The sequence below is a fragment of the Heterodontus francisci genome, chromosome 4, assembly GCF_036365525.1.
Source record: "Heterodontus francisci isolate sHetFra1 chromosome 4, sHetFra1.hap1, whole genome shotgun sequence".
Classification (NCBI taxonomy): Eukaryota; Metazoa; Chordata; class Chondrichthyes; order Heterodontiformes; family Heterodontidae; genus Heterodontus; species Heterodontus francisci.
This window is the reverse complement of record NC_090374.1, coordinates 27,120,601-27,134,269: the sequence shown is the minus strand read 5'-3', so window position 1 is coordinate 27,134,269 and position 13,669 is coordinate 27,120,601. Positions and strand designations below refer to the sequence as shown.

Below are 13,669 nucleotides of genomic sequence, written 5' to 3'. Positions count from 1 at the left end.
AGAAGAGAAAGGAAATACAATGAGGGGAATTTTATGTGGGTGATGAGGGGGTCTCGGCCACCGGTTGAAGAGCCAGCCAGAACCCTGCGTCGCCTCCTCTGGGGAAGGCCTGCTGCATTACGTGCCAATTAGACACTTAAGTGGACAGTGGCAGGCCGTCCGCAGGATTAAGGGCCCCAGTGACAGAAGTCAAGCCCTCAGAGTCCTCAGCCAGTCAGAGGTTGACAGCTCTTTTACTGAGCAGAACTACCGCGGAGGCAGTGGCTGCTGCTGGTAATGCACCCACTGGAGGCCTGAGATCGAGGGACCAAGGTCGGAAGGGGTTTCACGGGGTGGGGGTTGCAGGGGGCTCAGCAAGGCATGGGGGTGGCCCTCAGCAACCACCCCCCCCCCCTCCCCAACTTCCCGATGCCGGGCCCCTCAATCAGGCACTAAGTGCCTTGAAACAAGGAGCACACCACTCCCCACCCCCAGAGTTGGCAAGCTTGACCTGCTCCTCACGTGGCGACAGGCCTGCCTGCTGCTGGGCGAATACTGGCAGCAGGAGGATGTGGCACTTAATTGGGCATTAATTGTAAATTTAAGGGCCTCAATTGCTCAATTGGCATCGGGGCAGGAAGGCTGTCCACCACAGACTTAATTGGGGTGGTGGCGGGGTCCCCCTCACCACCATCCTGCCCAATTCAATGCTCCTCCCACCTCCAAACTCACCGTGGAGAGCATAAAATCCCCCCAATGGAAATATTTCAAAATAGGAGAGGAAAATTCCCTTCTGAAAAATGAAGGCAAGATCAAAAATAAGTAACATATATAATATATACACTTTGAGATCTCTCGTTGTGGCTCAAAAGGCTTACACAGGGAGAAGAGGAGCCATAACAGGGAGCTTCCAGGTTTGATTTCCAGTAATTGTTGAGTTAGCTGATCTCAGCTGGCCTCAGTGCCCAAAGGTGGGGGGTGGAAATCAGCCTGAATTCTCCCTCCTGGTCACTATCCAGTGAACCATGTTAGAAGTATTCACACTGGGTAAGAATAGAATAATGGCTTGGTTGTGATGCTGCCTGTAGTTGTATAGCTAGCCTATTGTCTAGGCACAAACGAAGCACGTACAAAAATAAAACTGACTTACCTTTCTGGAATGCAGTAAAAGCTGAGTTTCTAGTAGAACAACACGGCTCAGCAGATTATTCCAGTCCCTCTCATCGATTATCACTTTTCCAGCTGTCGCACATTCTAAAGCCTGAAGCTTACTCTGCACCACATCCAGTACCTGGAGCTTCTCCTGACATTTGGCAATCTGACGCTTAAGCATTTCAATCTCTAGTACCTGTGACTGTCGAACATGAAACAACTAGTTCAGCGTTAAAATAAGTATTGATAATAGATTAACTGTTGTTTATAGTAGCAATGGTTTAAAAAGCATGACAACTTCTCCAAGTTCCCACTAGGTTTTTATATACAATTAGTAGCATGTTTATAGATCACATATGTATCAGGATAAAGATAATATCCTATTTCAGCAGTGTTTAAACTCAGAAAGCTGCTGCAATAATAGTACATGGCTAAAATCACAGTTCTGGTAAGAAATGCTAAGAGTAATATACTAATAGTACTGCTATTACAGCTGCAAGAAGTTATATATGGCACCTATAATATTGAAAAGCATCCCAAATGTATCAGAGGAAAAAAATTCAATGCTGTGCCAAAGAATGAACTATTAGAAGGTTGTCAAAAAGGGTACAGAAACCAAAGGCTTTTTACAGGAAGTTACACAGAAATTATAACAAGGGAACAGGCTGATAAGCACAAACATGGAATGGTTGGGCTGATCTTGCACACAAATCGCAGTCCAAAGCTCACATGCCTATCTTGTTCCCATATTCCTTCAACTTATCTAACCTATTGTTACATATAGCCATTTAAGTCAGTCAATCATTAACTACAGTAGTATACTCCACAGCCTCACTACCTTCTGCATGTTTCTTCTGCTCCCTGTGCTCAGAGTTATACAGCAAAAAAAAAGGCCCTTTGGCCCATCGTGTCCGTGCCGGCCATCAAACACCTAACTGTTCTAATCCTAATGCTCTTATGCTTAATCTTACGTCTATGTCCCCTCATTCTACAAACTGTCCGTTTCTATCCATCTATTCCCATCGCTTCATAATTTTAAACACCTCAATCAAATCATCCTGTAATTTTCTCTGTTCTTAAAAAAGCCCTAATCTTTCCATATCTTTTTGTTCCTCACACCAGGCAGCATCCAAGTGAATCTGTACTGTGCCCTCTCCTTTGCCTCAATATCCTTCCTATAGTGTAATTACAAGTGAATAGACATAGACATTCCGGAAGGAAAACAAAACAGGCAGTGATTATTAGCAGTGTTGAAGGGGACAGTGATGGCCTTTCACAGACCTGAAATGGTAATTCTTTTTTTTTCCTCGACAGATGCTGCTTGACCTGAGTATTTCCAGCATTTTCTGTTGGCTGTTTGCTGACAATGCAACCACTAGATAGCGCAGTACTGGCACACGTGCAAATGCAGCCTCATCAACTAAAACGTCACTAACTGCAACACCTCAGGCAACTGCCAGTAATAAAGATGGCGCGGCTCAACTTGACACAACAAACAAAAAAAAATCCAAACAACCCTCAATGGCTACGATCACCATATTCATCGCACTCCCAACAGTACCCTGCTCCCTCCCACCATCGCCTTTCTCTTCACCACTCCCTCCGCCGACCGTCTGCTCGTCACTCGCTCCCCACCCCGCTATCCCTCCCAACCCCGGCTGCTTGCTCCATCGCTTCGCCGCTTTGAACATTCGCTTCCTGCCTCACTGCTTCCCCCCATGGCGACTCATTTCCCATCACTCCTCATCCGGATAAGTGGCAGGGGCTGGGAAGCGAGTGGCCAAGGATGGAACGAGCAGCCGAGGTGGGGAAGCAGTAAGGCCGGGAGTGAGTGGCCGAAGTGTCAAGGCAGGGAGCGAGTGGCCGAGGGAGGAGAAGATGCGAGGTGGGATGGAGTGGCGAGTAGTCGGCAGCAGGAAACTAAAAGTGGCGATTGAGGCGGGGATGGCGGGAGGGAGCAGGGTACTATTGGGGGGAATGGAGGCAGTGATCGAGCCCATTGAGGGGTGAAGCAACGCTCAGACGTCATTATGCCTGACGTCATTGCGTGGCAACGTCAGCGCGCATTCTTAGATTCTGGAAAGGTTCCTGCAGATTGGAAGGTAGTAAATGTCACCTGACTATTTAAGACGGGAGGGAGAAATAAAAAAAGGGAATTACAGACCTGTTAGCCTTACATCAGTCATTGAGAAAATGTTAGAATCTATTCTGAAGGATGTGATAAATGGTCACCTGGATAATAATAATTTGACTGGGCATAGTCAACACGGATTTATGAATGGGAAATCATGTTTGACGAACTGGTTGTGGTTTTTTGAGGATGTTACTAACAGAATTGATAAAGGGGAGTCGGTGGGTGTAGTATACCTGGATTTTCAGAAGGCTTTTGATAAAGTTCCCCCACAGGAGGTTGGTTAGCAAAATTAAAGCACAGGGGATAGGAGGTAATGTATTGGCACGGATTAAGGATTGGTTAACAGGCAGAAAAGAGAGCAAGAATAAACGGGTCATTCTCGCGTTGGCAGGCTGCGACTGGTGGGATACCACAAGGATCAGTACTTGGGCCCCAGCTGTTCACAATATATATCAATGATTTGGATGTGGGAACCAAATATAATATTTCCAAGTTTGTGGATCTCTCAAAACTAGGTGGGAATGTGTGTTGAGAGGAAGATGCAAAGTGGCTTCAAGAGGATTTGGACAGACATAGTGAGTGGGCAAGAACGTGGCAGATGGAATATAATGTGGAAAGGTGTGAGGTTATCCATTTTGGTGGGAGGAACAAATGTGCAGAGTCTTTTTTAAATGGTAAGAGAGATTAGAAAGTGTAGATGTACAAAGAGACTTGGGTTGCCTTGTCAATATGTCACTGAAAACTAACATGCAGGTGCATCAAGCAATTAAGGCGGCTAATGGTATGTTAGCCTTTAGCACAAGAGGATTTGAGTACAGTAGTGAAGTCTTGCTTCAATTGTATAGAACCTTGGTTAGACCTGGAGTACTGTGTGCATTTTTGGCCCCATTACCTTAGGAAGGATATTATTGCCATAGAGGGAGTGCAACGAAGATTCACCAGACTTGCTCCCGGGATGGTGGGACAGTCCTATGAAGAGAGATTGGGGAAAATGGGCCTGTATGCTCTAGAGTTTCGAAGAATGAGAGGTGATCTTATTGAAACCTTCAAAATACTTAAAGGGATAGACAGGGTAGATGCAGCTAAGATGTTTCCCCTGGTTGGGGAGTCTAGAACCAGGGGACACCATTTCAAAATAAGGGGGAAGCCACTTCAGAAAGAGATGAGGAATAATTTCTTTACTCAGAAGGTTGTGAAGCTTTGGAATTCTCTATCCCAGACGGCTGTGGAAGCTGAGTCATTGAGTATGTCTGGAGACTGACAGATTTCTAAATACCCATGACATAAAGGGATATGGGGACAGTGTGGGAAAAAGGCATTGAAGTGGATCAGCCATGATCATACTGAATGGCAGTGCAGGCTCGATGGACTGAATGGCATACTCCTGCTCCTATTCATACTGGCAAGCTGTCAAATGTTCGGACGAACTGATGATGTCCGTGGTCGCTCTGTGCATGTTCTGTGTTGTCAAGACACACTCAGTTTTCTGTTATTTTTCAAATTTTCAGCATCTGTAGTATTTTGCTTTTGCGCTGTTGTAGACAGCATGGAGTCAATTTGGAGTATCTGCAAACCAATGTTCACGTTTGGAGTCAATTGCGGAGATGGAATGAGCTCTAAGTACTGGCACTGATGAAGCATTTGCAAAGCTTCATTTTCAATTTTCATTGATTTATTTTTCTAATTCATTTTCACGTTCTGTGACTTAGAAATCGAGAGACTTGCGGATACTCCAAACTGACCTGTTCAAATCTCACTTACTTTCGTAGGTCCCTTTCAATAACAGTTAAATATGGTATCTGGTGAAGGAAAAATGAATGAGTGTTCATTAAGTTATAGTTGTAATGCTGAATTGGATTCCTCCAAAATCTTAGCCTGAAATTACAACCTTTTCCCACCAGAATTTTTAAAAATAAAAATCTTACAGTAAAGATAAAATAAGATCAAAGATAACTCAGCATTCAATAACGAAACTTAAAAATCTTCAACAGCAATGTTAAATTTCAGAAGACTGAAAAAGCCTTCCTACATTGGTGATTTCTGAAGCAATGAACCTACTTAGATTATTTTGAAGGTAAAGCCTTGAAATTATGACACTCCGTTCCCAGTGCATGATCTCTGATTTGCACTCCTGTCAAGTAAGAGTTGGGTGCGGAGATCAGCTTGCTGATGTCCTGAATTCATTTTCCAGCCATTAAACCTGAGCAATCAGAAACAAATGCAGGGATTTTTGAGGCAGCAGTGTTTCCACTGCTGGGGCTGGAAGCGGGGACGGGTGACCCCACTTCGGATGGTGCTGGAACCGCACTTTATGGACGGCAGCCAGTTAAGTGGCTGCTGTCTAATTAACTATGGCAGCCTGCCTCCCCGAGAGCTGCCAACCCAATGACATGGCCGGCAGCTCAGAAGCATCACAGGCAGCAGTGGCCACTGCTGGGGCAGCACTCGGAGGATGGACGTGTGCCCTCACAACCAGGTGACCAGATCTGGGGTTGGAGCAGGGGACAGACAGACAGGCTCCCGTGAAGAGGGGAGTGGTGGTGGTCGCTGAGAGCAGGTGACGCTGAATCCGCGAGGGTGGCCACTCCATGCGCCAAAGAGTGCCAAAAAAGGAGCACCCCCAGCCCTGGAGCCCATTGGGATTCACCTGACAGTCCCCCAACCCAGTGAATGGCTCCACTGCCACTTGCAAAATGCCAATGGCAGCAGGAAGAGGCCCTCAAATTGGCTACTTAAGTGGCTCAATTGGGTTCCAGGTGGGTGGGCCTTCAGCCACCTTTCCCACTGCTGACAAAATGGCATGGCGGCAGGATCATATCCTGTACATCACCAAGGCCTAATCATACCCCTTTGTCAGCCTTCCCAACTCCGACCCCATCCTCAAAGAGCTTGAAACATTTCAGCCAAAGTTTGCAATCTCATTGCACTGTAATCACTCAAATTAACATACTGAGGAATTTGCCTATGGATTACTTAATAACCATTTTCAATACCATTTATAAGCATACACAACACGTCAAAAGAAGTTATAGTGATCCTGCATAATGCGCTGGTCATACTCCCATCTCAAATACTCAAGTTCTGGTCAGCTTCCTCAGTTATCCCTACCCCCTACAACATACAGACTTTTAAAATCCAGGTTTGACACCAGTTAAGCATAATTAACTGTTGTTATTTCCCATTAGTTTCCCCACTGATGTTGCATCAGATTTGACCTTCATTTAGATTGTTCGATTAAAACACTTACTTCATATGAAGTGGGTCGTTCCGTATATTCTCTAACAGGTTTGTTTTCAACAACTTCACTTTCAGGACTGGATGAAATGCAAACTGTTTTCATATCGTCACTGGATAAATGACGTTCTACCAAAGGTTTTATCTAAAAAAAAGAAAAGAAAAGCTTATTTCCCTTCAATTTCTCTCCAACACATGCTGGCACACGCACATGCACACATTATGGTGCTACTTCTATAGGGCTGATCCACTGTTGGGCACTTCCAGCACAGAATGGTACTTGCAGAGAGTGCTTGTTGAGAAATCACAGGCCGGCAGTCTCTGATTTATTTGTTCACTAATTTAAATGGATAGAAAATCAGGCACTCAAGTCCACAATTTCCTGGGCAGCACACCTTGTGAGCAGTGTTCTGTGCTGGGAACAACCAACCATGAAATCCACCTTGCTGTTCTTCAGTAATATATAATCTAAATACAATTTAAGTATTTAAAATTCTATAGACTACTAAGAATTAGGTTTGCTTTTTTAAAACTAAGAGACAACACATAAACTATGATTATGTATACATTTAAAAGCTGTACATCTAGCATGAATCCATCAGTGCCGATTGGGTGATCCATCTTGGCCTCTTCCAGAGGTCCCCAGCATCACAGATGTCAGTCTTCAGCCAACCCGATTATCACCGAAGGCACTGGATACTGCAAAGGCTATGGGCCCCAACAACATCCTGGCAATGGTACAGAAGACGTGTGTTGCAGAACTAGTCACACCCCTAGCCAACCTGTTCTAGGACAGCTACAACACTGGCATCATTCGACAATGTGGAAAATTGTCCAGGTGTGTCCTCTCTACAAAAAGCAGGACAAATCCAATCTGGCCAATTAGCGCCCTATCAGTCTACTCTCAATCATCAACAAAGTGATGGAAGGTGTCGTTGACAAAGCTAGCAAGCAGCACTTACACAGCAATAACCTGATGAAGGTTGAAAGGAATGCAGAGGTTGATGAAGGGAATGCGGTGGATGCTATTTATATGGATTTTAAGAAAGCACTTTATAAGGTACTTATAAAAGGCTGGTTAACAAAATTCAGGCTCATGGAACAGGAGGTCCAACTGGATAAAAAATTGGCTTAAGGACAGAAAACAGTGAGTCATATAGTAAATGGTTGTTTTTCAGACTAGAGGATGGTAGACAGTGGTATTCCCCAAGGGTCAGTTCTGGGAGCACTGCTTTTTTGCAAAATATAAATAACTTGGATCTTGGAATATAGAGCAGAGTTTCAAAATTTGATGATGACACTAAACTTGGAGGAGTGGCAAACAGTGAAGATATGAATGGTCTGCAACAGGACATAGATAGGCCAGCAGAATGGGCAGACAAGTGGCAGATGGAATTTAATACTGACAAGCGTGAGGTGATGCATTTTGGCAGAAGGAATAGGGAAAGGCAATATATACTTAATGGCACAGTTTTAAAGAGTGTGCAGGAACAGAGGGACCTGGGGGCACATGTGCATCGATCTTTGAAAGTGGCAGCACATATTGAGAGACTTGATAGTAAAGTAGATGAGATCTTGGGCTTCATAAATAGAGGCATTGAGTAGAAAAGCAGGGAAGTTATGCTGAACCCTTATAAAGCTATGGTTAGGCCACAACTAGAGTTTTGTATCCCTATCGGGTCACCACACTCTGAGGAGGATGTGAGGGTACTTGAAAAGGTGCAGAGGAGATTTACCAGAATGATGCCAGGGATGGGGGTTTTAGTTACAAGTTTAGAACATAGGAGATTGATAGGAGATTTGATAGATGTGCACAAAATTATGACAGGCTTAAATAAGTTTGACAAGAAAAACTGTTCCCATTAACAAACAATACAAGGACTAGGGGATACAGATTGAAGGTTTTGGGCAAGAGATGCAGGGCGAATATGAGGAAAAACTTTTTTAAGCAGCAGGTGGTAATGACCTGGAGCTCGCTGCCCCCAAGGGTGATGGAAGCAGAGACAATGAATGACTTCAAAAGGAAACTGGATGGCCACTTGAAGGAAATAGACTTACAGGGCTACAGGATTGAGTTGACTGACTGAATAGCTCCAAGGGGAGCCAGCATGGACTCGACAGGCTGAATAGTCCCCTTCTGTGCCATAAATGATCCCATGACTCTGTAACCTGCTCACCGCTGCCTCTGGCTCAATTTGGGTTCCGCCAGGGCCACTTGGCTCCAAACCTCATTACAGCCTTGGTTCAAACATGGACAAAAGAGCTGAATTCAAGAGGGAAGGTGAGAGTGACTGTCCTTGACATCAAGGTAGCATTTGACCGAGTGTGGCATCAAGGAGCCCTGGCAAAACTAAAGTCAATGAGAAACAGGAGGAAAACTCTCCACTGGTTGGAGTCATGCCTAGCACAAAGGAAGATGGTTTTTGTTGTTGGATGCCAATCATCTCAGTCAAAGGACATCACTGTAGGAGTTCCTCAGGGTATTGCGCCAACCATTTTCAAAAGCTTCATCAATGACTTTCTTTCAATCATAATGTCAGAAGTGGGGCTGTTCGCTGATGATTTCACAATGTCCAGCACCATTAGCGACTCCTCAAATACTGAAAGAATCCGTGTCCATTTGCAGCGAGACCCAGACAACATCCAGGCTTGGACTGATAAGTGGCAAGTAACATTCTCGTCACACAGGTGCCAGACAATGACCATCTCAAACAAGAGAGAATCTAGCCATCTCCCCTTGGTATTCAATGGCATTACCATCGCTCAATCCCTTACTAGCAACATCCTGGGTTGACCCTTGACCGGAAACTGAAATGGACCGCTATATAAATACTGTGACTACAAGAGCACGTCATAAAATAGGAATTCTGAGGCAAATAACTCACCTCCTAATGCCCCAAAGCCTGTCCACATTCAAGGCTATGGCCAAGTGCTAGAAAATGGGATTAGAATAGTTAGGTGCTTGATGGACGGCACAGACACGATGGGCCGAAGGGCCTGTTTCTGTGCTGTATAACTCTATGATTCTATGAATAAGGCACAAATCAGGAGTGTGATGGAATACTCTCCACTTGCTTGGATGAGTGCAGCTCCAGCAACACTCAAGAAGCTTGACACCATCCAAGACAAAGCAGTCTGCTTGATTGGCACCCCATCCACCATCTTAAACATTCACTCCCTCCACCACCGACACACAGTAGCAGCAATGTGCACCATATACAAGATGCACTGCAGCAAACCACACCAAGGCTCCTTCGATAGCACCTTCCAAACCCACGACCTCTACCACCTAGAAGGACAAGGGCAGCATACACATGGGAACATCACCACTTGCAAGTTCCCCTCCAAACCACACACTATTTTGACTTGGAACTATATTGCTGTTCCTTCACTGTCACTGGATCAAAATAATGGAATTCCCTTCCTACAGCTTTGTGGGAGTACCCACACCAGATGGACTGCAGACGCTCAAGGCGGCTCACTAACACCTTCTCGAGGGCAATTAGGGATGGGCAACAAATGCAGGCCTTGCCAGCGACGCCCACATCCCATGAAAACAAATTTTAAAAAATAGTATTGGTTGAATTAGTGTCACCCGCGGCTCAGTTGGTAGCACCCTCACCTCCACGTCAGAGGTTTGTGGGTTCACTCCCCACTCCAGAGACTTGAGCACAAAAATCTAGGCTGACACTCAAGTGCAGTACTGAGGGAATGCTGCACTGTCAGAGGTTCTGTCTTTCAGATGAGACATTAAACTGCTTTCTTAGGTGGACGTAAAAGATCCTATGGTACCATTTCAAAGCAGCGCAGGGAGGTTATGCTTGGTATCCTGGCCAATATTTACCCCTCAGTCACCATCACTAGCCATATAGTCATAATGGCACAGAAGGAGGCAATTTGTTTCATCGATCTATGCCAGCTCTCTGTAGAGCAATCCAGTCAGTGGCATTCCCCTGCTCTATCCCCGTAGTCCTACAAGTTTATCTCCCTCAAGTTCCCATCCAATTTCCTTTTAAAATCATTGATCATCTCCGCTTCCACCACCCTAGTAGGCGGCGAGTTCCAGGTCATTACCATTTGCTGCATAAAAAAAAGTTCTTCCTAACATTCCCCACCCCCCCCCCCCCGCATCTCTTGCTCAAAACCTTAAATCTGTGTAACCTAGCCCTTGTATAATCAACTAATGAAAACGGCTTTTGTCTACCTTATCTAAGCTGGTCAATCTTGTACATCTCTATCAAATCTCCCTTCAACCTCCTTTGCTCCAAGGAGAACAACCCCAGCTTCTCCAACCTAACCTTGCAGCTAAAATCCCTCAAACCTGGAACCATTCTGGAAAATCTCCTCTGCACCCTCTCAAGGATCCTCACAGAGAGTAGTAGGGGCGTGGAACGCCCTGCCTGCAACAGTAGTAGACTCGCCAACTTTAAGGGCATTTAAGTGGTCATTGGATAGACATATGGATGTAAATGGAATAGTGTAGGTCAGATGATCGGCGCAACATCGAGGGCCGAAGGGCCTGTACTGCGCTGTAATATTCTAATTCTAATCCTTTCTAAGGTGTGGTGACCAGAATTGGATGCAATCCTCTTGTTGTGGCCTAACCATAGCTTTACAAAGGTTCAGCATAACTTCCCTGTTTTTGCACTCAATTTATGAAGCCCAAGATCCCATCTGCTTTGCTAATTATTCTCTCAATTTGTCTGGTTACATATAAAGATTTATGCACATGAAGCCCCAGGACACTCTGCCCCTGCACAATCTTTAGAATGGTGTCATTAAGTGTATATTGCCTCTCTCTACCCCTTCTGCCAAAATGCATCACCTCACATTTGTCTGTATTAAATTCCATCTGCCACTTGTCTGCCTATTCTGTTAGCCTATCTATGTTCAAAAAGCAGATTATCTGGCCATTATCACACTCTTGTTTGTGGGAGCTTGCTGTGCTCAAATTGGCTGCCGCGTTTCATTCATTACAAGAGTGACTAGACTTCAAATGTACTACATTGGCTATATAGCGTTTTGCAATGTCCTGAAGTTGTGAAGTGCAAGTCTTTCTTTATATTAAATTTGCTACATGTGGCACGTGTTACATTAAAAACTTGCAAGGAAATCTTGTTCTTACAAGTACCACCTGTAGATGGCACTGTGATACAAATTTTTAAGGTTAAAATGTATCCCCTTTGCCGATAACAGATTTATACAGCCTGCTGTCCTTCACAGCAGCAGCTATTTATACAGATAGATACAATGTGGTCAGTTTGCTGAGATGCAGTTAGTTTCTACAGGTTTTGAGATCCATGGATCTAGACAATTGATCGCATTGCACTCATTTCATAGAGGTAAAATAGACACCCTAAGGACCCAATATGGCAGGTGGTGAGCACACGTACAGTACAGAATGCCACTCTTGTGGGACAGGACCACAGCACTCATACAGCTCTGAACAAGAACTGGGTGCAGGAGTGATGTAATGCTCTGGAATCACCTTTCAACACTGGGTTCAAGCCAAGATGACAAAAGTCTGAACTTTCATGGCAGCAGTATGAGCTAAGTGTGGATACACATATATTTTCTATATATCTTTACAAATAGTCATTTGGTAGTACAGAACGTGAGTATTGCTGAAAATAGAGACATGTTGTCGAAGCTTTTCGTCTTGCACTCATCAGGACAATAGGCAAGAATATCCAATGTACGGGAAAACAACAACTTATACTGCATGAAAAGAGAGTGTGATTGGTTGGCAAGTGAACTCTGATTGGTAGAGGCATTGCCATGGAGAATGCACCAGTTTACACTGACTGACAGTTAACTGCCAAGCTTTGTTTGAAATATAAACCAGGCAGCTTGACTTTGATTGGTCAAGGCACTGCCCTGAGGAATGAACCAGTGAATAGCTGTCACTTATTTTGTTCAGTTGAAACAGGCACAATGTGTGTACATGTTCTTTCTGCCTGCAAAGAATCCCTGTGTATTAATATATGTAACTCCAGTACGCACGAATGCACCACACTGTGAGCCCTAATGACAATCCTAAATTGGTTGCCAGCGTAATTGTTAGCACACTGCGGATTATTTAGCAAATGTTGTCCAATCGTGGAATCACATCTAATGTCGGACACTGTGTTTTACATTTTGCAAGCAAAGGGTGGTTGGGTACGGCCTGTACCTTGCCTGTTGCGAACAGTGCAAGGGACATGTTGTTTGATACAATCCGCCAGTCTTTGGGACGTATGGCCTATATACCTAGCAAGACACTGGTATTGAAATTCATACATCATATTACTCGTTTGTGTGATAGGAAGGACGTCTTTTTGGCAGCATCCTGTTAGGGGCGAACACCACACGTGTTGCTACTGCATAGCAGCAGAGTGAAACAGCTAGCTTTACATGTTGCTCAAATTTTTGGGATACATTACCCTAATTTGAGATAGACTGGGCACTTTTCACAGCAGATCGTATCAAACAACATGTCCCTTCTGCTGTTCGCAACAGGCAAAGTACAGGCCGTACCCAACTAACCCATGCTTGCAAAACTCAAAACACAGTCTCCAACATTAGATGTGATTCCGCAATTGGACAATATTTGCTAAATAATCCTCAGTGTGCTAAGAATTATGCTAGCAACCAATTTAAGATTGTCAGTAGGGCTCACAGTGTGGTGCATTTGTGCATACTGGAAGCTCCAAATATTAATACACAGGGCCCTGTTCTTTGCAGCCAGAAAGAATATGGGCCAACATTGCACCTGTTTCAGCTAAACAAAATAAGTGACATTCACTGGTTCATTCCTCAGGGTAATGCCTTGACCAGTATCAAGTTGCCGGGTTTAAATTTCAAATAAAGCTTGGCAGTTAACTGTCAGCCATCGTAAACTGGTGCATTTTCCATGGCAAACATAGAAAATAGGAACAGGAGTAGGCCAGTTGGTCCTTCGGGCCTGCTCCGCCATTCAAAAAAGATCATGGCTGATCGCCTGATTCAGTACCCCATTCCCGCTTTCTCCCTATATCCCTTGATGGCTTTGGCATTAAGAAATATATCGATCTCCTTCTTGAATATTTTTAATGACTTGGCCTCCACTGCCTTCTGAGGTAGAAAATTCCACAGGTTCACCACCCACTACGTGAAGAAATTTATTTATTTCTTTTAAAGAGATACAGCACT

The 13,669-nt window shown here is 44.5% G+C and overlaps 1 protein-coding gene across 8 annotated transcripts in view; it reads right to left on the bottom strand.

Annotated features, from left to right (window-relative positions):
* cep44 (centrosomal protein 44) overlaps window positions 1-13,669 on the bottom strand; it is a 138,496-nt gene that overhangs the window by 34,908 nt on the left and 89,919 nt on the right. For 7 of the 8 annotated variants that reach the window (XM_068029300.1, XM_068029298.1, XM_068029299.1 and 4 more), the window contains 2 exons: window positions 6,513-6,644; window positions 1,130-1,351 (listed from right to left, as the gene is read on the bottom strand). In XM_068029300.1, the coding sequence (XP_067885401.1) occupies window positions 1,130-1,351; window positions 6,513-6,644 (354 nt within the window). The remainder of the gene's footprint in view (window positions 1-1,129; window positions 1,352-6,512; window positions 6,645-13,669) is intronic. The other variant, XM_068029295.1, reaches the window with a different exon arrangement.